The sequence below is a fragment of the Pelmatolapia mariae genome, linkage group LG17 (genome assembly GCF_036321145.2).
Source record: "Pelmatolapia mariae isolate MD_Pm_ZW linkage group LG17, Pm_UMD_F_2, whole genome shotgun sequence".
NCBI classification, from domain to species: domain Eukaryota; kingdom Metazoa; phylum Chordata; class Actinopteri; order Cichliformes; family Cichlidae; genus Pelmatolapia; species Pelmatolapia mariae.
The window spans coordinates 19,433,764-19,445,911 of record NC_086242.1 but is presented as its reverse complement, the minus strand read 5'-3'; the positions used below and the strand labels follow the sequence as shown (position 1 = coordinate 19,445,911).

At 40.2% G+C, this 12,148-nt stretch overlaps 1 protein-coding gene across 1 annotated transcript in view; it reads left to right on the top strand.

The window, feature by feature from the left end:
- Positions 1–12,148, top strand: part of plxnb2a.1 (plexin b2a, tandem duplicate 1) — a 227,176-nt gene that overhangs the window by 166,683 nt on the left and 48,345 nt on the right. Inside the window, exons 10-14 of the mRNA XM_063500433.1 lie at positions 1,962–2,062; positions 2,349–2,475; positions 9,911–10,067; positions 11,505–11,613; positions 11,765–11,876. Coding sequence (XP_063356503.1) covers positions 1,962–2,062; positions 2,349–2,475; positions 9,911–10,067; positions 11,505–11,613; positions 11,765–11,876 — 606 coding nt within the window. The remainder of the gene's footprint in view (positions 1–1,961; positions 2,063–2,348; positions 2,476–9,910; positions 10,068–11,504; positions 11,614–11,764; positions 11,877–12,148) is intronic.

Sequence of the window (12,148 nt, the reverse complement as noted above, 5' to 3'; positions counted from 1 at the left end):
GCTCATTTAAATTTATTAGGCCGCCCTCTTCATGTCAGAGAGGAAAATTATTTCCACCGCTGGTTGGAAAAAGTTCTCCACTGAAATACCGTCAATGCAAGCTTTTCAATTACAAGAAAATACTGCTCAGTAAAGGAAAATCGAAAATACTAATAGGCGGTCTGCGTAAAAGATTATTTATGCTCCATGTCAAATGATCCAGATCTGTTAGAACCGTAAAACATCAGTCACATGAATCACTTGAGTGTAAGCCATTAAACCGATCACTGAAAGTGAAGCTGTAAGAGTAAAACTTCAATCAGTCAGAAGACCTACATCCTAATTTACTAAACAGAAACAATCATAAAGGCTTCCCTGATCATCAGGTGCCCTCTGCACTCTGGTGTAGGACCTGTGCCTGCTTTTCAAGCTCACGTCCCATTGTGACTCCATTAGCATTACAGCGATCGGTGGGGAATTAAATATTGACTGTGCTCTTCAGTAATTTAATTGATCGAGCCTGATGACATTTAGCCATCAGAAAATGAAAGGACGTGTGTAATACTCATGGACATCCAGTGGGACAAAGCCAGAGAAGAACTTTACACTCCTGCTGAGAGTCATGAGTGAGCCAGACATGAAATTACAGACGTTAAACAAATATTGAAGGTATCCAGAGTGATATAGCCTTCGGGAGGATATCATTTTCTCAAATGTCACAAATAAATGCCATAAACCTGCTTGTAAATCACTGTAAAAGGATACTTCACAATACTTTAATTTTGCTGCTGGTGGTATTGAATTTAACTTTAAGCTGTTACATTGTTACAGTATTAATCTGTTCTAATAATATGTATATGTATTAATTCCATAATCCAATTTTGTAATGTTTTATGATATGTTATTAAGTCCCGAGTCCTGCCTCTAAAAATGGGTGGAACATTTGTGGACTGGTTAGCACCGTCGCCTCATGGCAAGACGTTTCTGGGTTCAAATCCTCGTGCTGGTCTTTCTTTGTGGACTCTTTTATTACTATTACTCTTCCTCCTCCTCATCCTTTTTCATTCGCCTCAATCTCACCAGATCCATTAACTGGACTGGTCTTAATTTGAAGATTTATTCAGATATCATAAAGTGGAGTGATTATTCTCATTTCAAATTCTTTATTCACTTTATTTATTCCAGATAAAGCTTTGTTAATCTCATGCTGAACCTAGCTGTGCCCCCATAGTTCATGCTCTTTCTCAAATGGGCCATTTTAGCTCCTCTACCTCAAAGCCATAGTCTTTCTGATTGGCTGCCTCTTGTGAGCAGAAGTTATGAGCAATAGGTGAGTGCTCAAAGTCAGATTTAAGTGCATTATAAGACCATATTAGGAATATCCACTCTCAATAACAACAACAAGAGCCGAGAATAGACAGAAAGTATCTGAATCAGACTGTTTACAGTCTGAAGCTTGAAAATTTACTCACATGGCGTGCTTGCACATATGCTGACCTCATTGTTTAATAGATCTAAGTTTCCCAAAATGTAAACACATAACTGCTAAAAGGGGACCCAAACGTATTTATCACCAGAAGAGCACGGAGCATTCCTCGGGCTCTTGCTTTCCCCCCCTCCGTTGCGGGTGTTAAATTGGCCCGTATCTTTTAAACTTTTATAAAGATGCCCCATCTCACAGGTTTTAAATAAGAGCACAAGTTAGCTCACAAAAACACGAGGCAATCAGTGCTGTAGAAGTAACTGAAATGGGGTTTATGAAATGATGCTCATTAACTGCTAAGTGATAATCATAGTGTGTACACTCCAAGCTGAGCTAATATCAGATTTATTTTTACCATCATTTGAAAATATATTTCCCTGGTTGATAGTTGTTTTTTTGTTTTGTTTAGTTTTTATCAGATTTCTCCTCTTCCCTCATCTCCTGTATGTTGTTTAATAGAACAGAACTTTCACAATAAAAGCCTGTCACATGTGTGCAGATCACCAAGGTTCCAGTCCAAGCCTGCCAGCAGGAGACGAGCTGCCACTCCTGCATTGGTTTGAAGGACCCGTACTGTGGCTGGTGTGTCCTGGAGGGAAAGTGAGTCGCACATGAGCAGCTTGTAGACCAGCTACCCCCCCAAAACGAGTGTAGAAAACAAACAAAAGCATACTTGTTATGGTGCCTTAAGGTTTGAAGAACCTTTTTTCTAAAACAAAGGCTGTGTCGGTGCTAGCCACCTCCATCGGTTTGTTTGTGCACATTTATGATGTTAAACTAACTCTGTATGACTCAGGAAACACCAACTTAATATTACCACCTTATAAAGCCAAGCTCATATTCATTTTTTCACTTGTTCTTTCTTTAACATCTGCTCGGTTCACAGGTGCACCAGGAAGCAGGACTGCGGTAGGTCATCAGAGCTGAACACCTGGCTGTGGTCACCAGATGGAAAGTGTGTGCAGATCCAGGGTTTCAACCCTCCGAACCTCAGCTGCAAGAAGACAGACCAGGTATGAGGGAGCTATACAAGAGCATGCATATTGCTGTGAATCTTTTCCTCTGTGTGCTGGAACCCCCCTGAGCTAAGATCAGTTCTTGCTGAGCTCTGCTTAATTTAAACCACTCAAAGCTGAAACTCTGGCAGAGGTGGAGGGCTCTTTGTCTGTTCTGTCAGCAGCATTTCAAACTTCTTTCTAACCTCTGGTACATGGATCTTCAGGGCCCCTCAGGGGAGCTACAGAGAGATAAAGACATTTTTTGATGCACAGCAACATTATAATTTACAATTCCTCTATGTGAGCCAGATGTATATTGCATCGTTGTTTGTGCTGACAGCTCCTTTGAAAACAGCTCTGTAGTTTTCAGGCTGATGAAACTCAGAAAGTGAAAAATGTGCTTCTTGGAAATGTTGCATCACACCCAGAAACTGCTGATGGCATCTAGTTTCGGAAAATCATGTTGGAGCAGCACCAACAGCGACACAGATTGATCTATGATAAGATCAGCCAACGCAGTTTGTTGCGGTTAACCATCCTAAAAACATTTCCATGTTACCGTAATAAGCTGTGGATTTTTTTTTTTCTTGTTGTAACTTGCTGTCAATTAATTCTGTCCGCTAATCTTCCAGCCTCATGTTCGCTCATGGCAAATATTCAAGTTTATGGTTACAATAAGGTTCACATAGCAGGAGTGGCTGATTTGTACCCTCAATTTTAAAATTCCGATTTTGAGCACATAAAAACAAATGTGATATAGTGAGTCAGTCGCAGTTTATTTGACATTAAACATCTGGAACTAGTTTTACTAATAAAGTAAATACATCGATGGTTCCAGAACAACGTATACTCCCCCGACCAGTTGGCGAGAGATTGCTGGGTTTTGCTTGCTGAGGCTAGGTGATTGCTTTGGCCACTAGTGGATTGTCACAGTTGCCCGTATTTACCATGGTAGATGCCCACTTGTTTACAAACACTTGCCAGCTAGTCCCTAAGGTCTCCATTTCTGGTTTTCATTACACTTTTTCAGATTTCATTCTGTACTCTTATTTGATCATTTGATACTGACAGACACTCTGAAAGACAGTGCTCAATTAGCAAGTGTTTGCAGACAAGTCGGTGTCATCCATGCAAACTACAGGTGACTGTGGTAGTCTGCTAGCAGTCAAGCACAAGGGGGTTTTTGGTGCAGCACCCTCTTTGCAACCAACTTCACCTAGCAACAGCCAGTGACTTCCAAAAACCACTTGGCAACCCATTGGGAATATACATTTTTCCCTAGCAACCAAAGGCAGCCAAGGGGACTGAGGCCTTAGCTGGCATTGTCCTTACCATCAGTGAGGATACATATCGTCTTCTTATGGATTCTATCATCAGATCCCATTTTCACAGTCTTTTGTCAGTATGGTTAAAGTGTTCAACAGCAATCATAAAGTATACCATCTTTAGTTTTCCTCCCACATAATAGGAATATAGCACCAGTATCACATTTTGGTTTTTGTTTTGTTTTTTATCAGTAAACAGCAGGTCAACAAAAAAAATATTGACTTTGAAAGTCACATTTATCCGAATACTCTAATACAGCAAACTTATAACATTAATGGTGTTACGTTGAATAAATTCTTAACTCATAGAGCGGTTAATGTTAGTCTGAACTAACCCAGGCTTCCACACAGTGGTAAAAATGTTGTGGCTGTTTAACCTGTTAATGCATAAAGTTAGGTAATAATGGCTTTTGTAAGTAATGCTCAGCTGTAATTGCAGGGGATCAGCTGCTATTAGCAGCTTTCATTAGAGGAGACAAACACACAGTTCCAGTCTGGTCCTTAGCCGCTGCAAGCATGTATTGTTTCAGCAGTGCATCGTTAGAGGGTGTATGCAAGGATGTCTATATACGTGCATTTACAAACACTTTACTGTGTGTACCCGCTACAGCATAATGGTAGACATGGATTTACTGCACGCACAGAAAGTGTCCTCAAAGCAGACTTCAAATGGAAGTAGTAGTAGTATAAAAACAAATAGGAGGGTTTTTACTCTCAGACTGATACTTTTGCTTGTGTTTTAGATTTTAAAGATAAAAATTTGTTTCAAACAGGAGACGCCAACATCTAAACCCTTTAATAACATGGTACGAACTCGTACCTCCTACGTGGCGTTTTTAAAACGCCTAAAACTTAAAAGTTTTTCTGTCTTTGAATAGGTGTTGTCATTATGTACCAGCCGCCTTAATAAAACTTTATCTTGTACTTTCAAGGAGGCAAAAATGATCCTGGCCAACAGCATTAAAGCAACACTGAGCAGCTAATTTATGTAACGCTATAAAATTCAAAATCGAAATGCTGTGGCAGCAATTTTATGGAGTACACCAAACACCAGCAGAGAATGCTGCGCTGCGTCAATACATCTTAACATGACGGCTTCACTCTCTGAATTAATGAGGGATTGATCAAAGAGCTGATGTGCCAGAAAGACGCGTCGTCCTTCAACGCGTGCAGCACCACGCTGTCCACCGACGTCGTCCCCACATCGTGATATTTCTACTCCAAAACTCAGGTGTTATCCAGCAGATACAGCCGGCTTGCATAAAATCTAGTTCATTATGCATTCTTAGGGACTAAAATTCAGCTCTAAGAGTTTCAGCAGTCGCAAGTTTGAATGACATGAAACGACTGAAGTTGCTGCGAGGGTAAAAATGTTTTGTATGTAGATTATAACATTGGTGATTGTTTATTTTGGCACCATAGTCCTCACTGTTCTCATCAGATGTGATGAGACGACAAAACAACATTATGGCTGCGTGATAATGCAATCAGGTGAGGCTATGATAAACGCTATGCAAATACGAGTAGGTGGTAGTCGTAAATACAGAAACTTTCTTACCAGTTTTTATATTTGTCTATTTGTTTGTTTGAGGCAAAGTTACAAGTTAATCAAGATAAGTCCAAAGTATAAAAGCAGATGTTGTCCTTCAGGGCAGCGTGAGAGTTAAGTCTTCAAGTCAAACATTAAATGTACCAAGTTTTTTTCTTTTTAAGCTGTTTGATCTTTTTTTATATTATTTATCATGGAGCTCTGCAGTCCTGTGAAAAGCTAAGGACCCTCCATGAGTAGCGGTAGCGTAACAGAGCTACCTTTAATAGCAATAACTTGAAGCAGTGGTTTTCTGTGTGACTTTATGAGTTTATCACATCATAGTGGAGGAATTTTGGCCCGCTCCCCCTTTCAGCATTGCTTTAGTTCATTAAGATTTGTGGGCATTTGTTATTCGCAGCTTTCTTAACGTCAGCATCACCTTGCTGACAGCTGGTATGAGGCATTTGTGCTAATATGTTGTGTTTAGTTTTCTCCCAGCATTGTGCTGTCCATTATGGCCAAACTTTTCCACATTTTGAGAGAAGCCACTTTCTTCTGGCAAGCCTTCCAAACAAGCCATACTTGTTGAGTCTTTTTCTAATTTTAACTAATGATCTGTAATGTTTAACATCTGAGGCCTGTGGAGTCTAAGAGGGAGCTAAGAAAACGACAAAACCTACAAAAGATTCGCAGCACCCGATGGTGCTTATCCTCATAATTTCTGTGAAAGCAGTAAGGGTGTACTTTTCTCACAAGTCCTTGAAACTTTCTTTATAACAGGGGTACAAACAAATCTTCAAGCTATAGTAACTAACTCAAGAAAGACAGGACACAAGCAATTTAACTGAGGAAGTTGTGTAGCTAAAAAGTAACCCCTCCCAAAAAGAGTTAAACAAAAGTTAAACCCAGTCTTGTCAGCGCCTAATTAATATGAGCGCCATGCAGTAATGTGCCACACTTCAAACTATGTTTATATTCATCTGATTTCCTTTGTTGAATATGTTTTGGGGGGAAAGTAATTGCTGCCCTGATTGTGTTCATTGGCAACATTTGCTCCAATCAAGGATGTGTGACATCTTTATACTGCAAACAAATCACAGGAAGGAGGTTAGACTAGGGAGTGAAACATCACTGTAAGCTCCTGTTTCGTGTGTCTTAAGGCTTACTTAAATGCCCCTTCTGACTTAGATGCTATAAGAAGGTTGGGGTTTTAATTAAGTATTACAGTTAAGGCCTTTTTAGAAATAGTCAATTTTGGGATTATCAAATCAGCAAAGGTGATTATGGAGCAAGAAGATGATGGTGCAATAACAGTTTGAGCTTCCTAAACATGTGTTTCTACTCTAAGCCCGTCTGCTGTTATCTTTTTGTGTTTTTCAGGTCTGTAATTTTTTTCATTAAGTATTAAGTCTTTGGAGAGTTAGGTCTGCAGTCAAGTTCAGGTCACGTCTGCAGCCCTGCCTGTATCTGATTTTAATTAATTATGTGCTTCAGATAGTGCTGCTGTAATCTCGTAAAGTCGCACATACAATCAGAAACTCTGATCTGCAAATTGAAAAGGTGTCAAACGTTGCTCTTTGCTTCAGTATTTTAATTTGAACGTCAGAATCCTTTTGAGGTGACGTGAGTTTCTGGTGGAAAGGAGTTGAGCTCATATTCCTCTGATCAGAAGACTCTGTATGTTAAACCCCGGCAAACAATCTTCTGAGACCAGACAGATAAATCTGTTGCATCTTAATTGGGAAATTTGGTGCTATCGCCTCCGTTGCAGCCCCTAGTTTGTGATTTGAACCTGATAAGACAATTGGATTTTAGCTTTAAAAGAAGGAAAAACTTTCTTCTCGAGGTTTTACATACTTAAAAAGAAGAGAGCGTCCCAGGTGACTTCGTCCAGGGGCTTCTCTGGTCCGATAGTTTCGCTAAGATCAAAAAGTTTGAAATTAAAACTTCAGCAGCAAAATTTAAATCGGTTGAGGTCAGCACAGAGTAATGAGGAGCTGATGTTTGAACAGTGCCAATGAATAGCAATTATCACCGCAACTCTCACACACAAAAACTCACATGTATATGCACAGAGAGTCAGATACGTCACGGTCTCTTATTCTCTTCCACACTGAGAAAGACAAAAAATATACCCAAACATTGTTGCAGTCACGTAACGCTGAGCTAATTACGCTGTACTGAATGAAATTATTATTGAAATATTCATTAGAAAAAATATTTAATTAAGAGGATGGGAGTGCAGAGTAAGGACAAGACTGCACAGTATTAGAGAGAGAAACCCAACGATCCGTTTGAGCAAGCACTTGACAACAGTGGGGAGGAAGAACTCCCTTTTAACAGGAAGAAACTTCCAGCACAACCAGAATCTCGAGGTTAGGTGTCTGTTGAGATGGACTTAGGCTAATCAGATGGGCACAAACACAAATTCAGCTGAATGGCAGAGTTTCTGCTGGTGTTACTGGGATGTAACAAACACCTCACAGCTGTATGGGACCAGTAAGGTGCAGCTCCAGATACCTGCCAAGGGTGCCTACAAAAGCATACAGGGCCCAATCTACAGCAGAGAGTAGTAAATGGGTAATTATGGAATATAAATGGTAGCATGGTTAACACACACATGACTTACAGGTGAAAGTTTCCCTCTTTGAAACCTGGACTTTGGGGGTCACAAGCTGGTGTTCTCTTAGAACAGGTACCAAACCTGGATAAATGGGAGGGCTGCATCTGGTGTAAAATTTGTGCCAAATCAAATCCTGTGTGGCAACACTTTGGTAAATGAAGGAACAGCTGAAAGTGCCTTTAGTGATATATAACAGCATGGATAAATGAAAGGGTGAAGTCCATGATACCCTGAGGCTATTGCAGCATCCCAAAGAGATCAAAAAGCACCACGAGTTTATGTCACCTGAACACAAACTGGCAGTAGATGGATGTTTATGAAGACTGACATGAGAGTGAGAGTGACGTGCTCCGTCTAGCTGGGATAATATGATAACATCAGCTCTTTACAGTTTGGCAGGGAAAACGATTTGAAATACAACTCTGGGCTTAACAGGAAGACAATGAAGAGAAGCTAATATGGGAGAAATAGGCTCTCTCTTTTCCTGTTTGCAGTCCTGCTGCAGTGTTTTGGATACACTGAAGGCTTTTCATGGAGCTTTAAGAACAACGTGATAATAAGGAATTACAAGCTTAGAATGTGTCTTGATGCATTCTCAATCATCCAGGTAAGGAAATCCCCAAAAAGTTGATTCTGTTCATCTGGACGTAGCGATTTCTGTGGGAAAAACATTTAGTAACTAATCCAAGAGACTTCATCAATGTCGGTCTCTCTCAGACCATATTAATGCTGAAGGTCATCCAGAATGAGTCCCTGTTATAAGTTTCTGAGGATTTCATGACCAAATATAGAAAAACCTGGATTTCAAAGTATGAAATTACAGTTCAAGGTCTTTAAGTCTTTGAGACACTATAAGAGAGAGGTGTGGTACTTAAAGAATCCTGAGTTAAACTCTTCCATGGAGTTGAGTATCCAGCCAAGTGTAATTAATGGCCCTGACCAGGTCCTGGTTGCAAGGGCAGCAGCGGTCTCCTAAACCACTTCATTGGTGGAGGTTATACCGAAATTTTAAAGCAAGCAAAGAGACTTCATCCCTCCAGAGTCTCCTTCCTGGCTCTGCCCTGGTTGGACTTCCTTTCCTTTGGATGAAGCTCAGTTCAGCCTCTTGCATCCAGCATCTTACTCTTTCAGTAGCTACCCGCAGCTCATAGCCTTAGGCGGGATTAGGAACGCAGATCCAGAAGTAATCAGCGACTGCAGACGCTGCCCTCCTGTGGCCTCACCACGCGCAGCAGGAGCTGTAGGGCTCTGGTGCTTTGCAGATCAGAGGGGCAGGCCCGGGTGGTCTCCGGGTTACCAAACTGTTGCTGTGTTGTGCATGTTTTTCTTAGTTGTTGAGCAGCAGTGCATCTCTGAACTGGATTATCTATACCATCATATTAATCTTTCTGCTCAATGTGTTCAATGTCGATTAGCCAAACTAACAAAAATAAATATTACCACTGGGTTTTTGTTTTTTTTTTGTTTGTTTTTTTAATAAAACAGGTGTAATAAAAATATGACAACAATATTACAATGTCATGTATAACTTTATAAAAATGCATTGCCACCATTTCCTAGAGGAGAAATTTAAAAAGATATAAGACTTAGGTCTTAGTGTTAGTTCTGCAAGCGCTGCTGTTAATAATACAGTGAATTCATCAGGTCAGTCCTCTGCGTGATGATGCCTGAAACTGCCTCAAACCTTTGCACAGTGCATGCATACTGCGGCTCCTATCTTAATTACTCTGTCACACCCCGTCTTATTCTGTAATTCATACTCGTACACAGAAAGCACACTCCCTTTTCTCTGTCTACCAGTGGCTCACACCTCTCGTGTTTCTTTATCTCCCCGCAGCCAGTTGAGGTGTGAGGTGAAATATAATTACTTCTCTGCTTTCATTTTCCTTCTCGGCTTCATCTCTAACTCTCCTCTCTCTTTCTCCCTTATTGTGCCTCATAACCCCTTTAATTTGTGCGCCCTGTCTCCAGGTGGACATCAGCATACCTGCTCTCCCCGCACTGAGGCCGTCTGATGACTTGCAGTGCGTTTTTGGCTCTTTCGTTACCGGAGCCGTGAAACACGGCGGGCAGGTTACTTGTTCGCTGCCCGACCCTGTGGAAATCCCACCCACTCCTGACCAGCAGGGTATGTGAACAGATGAAGGATGAGCAGATAGTTTGTTTTCAGTATATGGACTTTGGATTGGATTGGAGTGGACTGTCACTCAATTACACATCATAAAAACACATATAAGCATAAACTAGAATCCACAATCATGTTAATATCCTAAAAGAACCAGTCTTGAAAAACAAATTCATATAAAACCCAGCAGCTGGTGAAATCCTTAGTTGTAATGTATCGTTGAGAATGTGGAAAAGCTAAGGTATTACCTTGGTTAGAAAGTGGCATGTGTAAAGTGAACAGACACACTGATATCTGCTAATTAGTGCTAAGTTTGAGTCATTGCATCATTTACTCAAGCTATCCAAAGCTAGATCATGATCCAGGTCCACAAACATGGAACATGCTCTCCAACTCCTCCTGTTATTTAATTAGATTTGGGAATATTCATTCATATTTTGAGCTGGACTGTTATCTTTATTCTCCGGTTTGATGTATTTTTCTTATTGTTTTTCTTCTTTTTTTATTTGGCTCATCTTAAATCCTAATAGCACACTGTGTATCTCCTTTTCTATTACCTACTGTTTGTTTACATCTCATACTCATGCATTTTAATGACTTTGAACTGCCTTGTTGATGAAAGGTGCTGTGTAAATGTATTTGGCTTCCTCTCAGCGAGACTGGAGCTACCTCAACCTAACTATTTTAAAATCCTATTGTATTTTTACTCAGGTGTACAATAAGTTCTGTCTGTTTTTATATTAAAAAGAGGGTAACTGTGTAACTGTTATCAGCTGTGTGCTCCAGGAGCAAGAAAGTGAGCTGTGTTTTAAAAAACCTTTAAACATAAAATGTAGGTGTTGCAGTTTGCCCTTTTAAAAGACATTGCCTCCTAACATCGACCCTTATTTTGTGCCACGTATTAGTGGTAACCTGGTTAAGGTTATTAGGCCATTTATTAATGTAGTATAACAGAAATAAATGGAGAAATAATTAACAGGGGAAAAAAAGTATATTAACAGTAAAGTCAACGTTTTTACATTTTGTATCAAAATACAACAAATTGGTGAATGCAGTGCTAGTGTAATTTTTTTATTGCACACTCTTGAAATGTGAAGAATATAAAGATGTAAATATTAGCATATGTTACTCTCACATGTGTATAATAAAATAACGTCTGATATATAAACTGATAAACACTTTGTTTCAGAGTTGATAGGAGCTGGAATTTTATTACTGTTGACCAAAGTTAGCCATGTCCTGCCTCCTTCCTCCTCCCTCCTTTAGCTTTGCAGTCTTGATGCTAAGCTAAGTTAGCCGGCTGTTAGTGGTTGCATCATGGAAACTTACTTTGTTTGACTCTCGGTAAATTGCTCCTTTAACAGTTAATAGGAAAAACAACACCAACAAAACATTAATTTTAATGTGTGTGTGTGTGTGTGTGTGTGTGTGTGTGTATAGACTTTGTGTCAGTTCCCATGAGGATTGTGGTGAATTCAATCGAGGTGACGTCAGGAAAGTATGACTTCTACAACTGTGCTGCCACCGTCAGGAAGAACCAAAATACACCGTAAGATGGATAATGTAACCTCCCCTCCCCCATATATACATGCGTGTATACCGAAAAAGTATACACGCATGTATATATGCGTGTATCACACGTCCGCTTTACATACTTTAAGCGGACGTGTGATGGCACGCACTTCTCGTTGTGTTTTCAGGTGTATAGCGTGTGTGACCAGTAAGTGGGGCTGTCAGTGGGACGCTCAGACTCACAGCTGCAGTGACGACGACCATAATGTGAATGGAGATTACATAATCAAACCCCAACAGGTAATAAAATAATAATCTGCAGCTTTTTTTTGCATTTTAGAATTGCTTTAATTCTTCAAGCACAGATTCATCAAGGAGCTAGGAACACTCCTCAGAGAGAGTTTGAGGTGATCTGAGTTTTGTGACATGGTACATGGAAGCAGCCTTTAGTAGATGGTGTGCACATGTCCGTCCACCTGAAGGGACAGACAGGGTGTTTAGATGATGCTTAGTTGGTAATAAAGGGGCCCAAAGTGTACCAAGCAAATACTATCACACCACCTGCAGCCTGA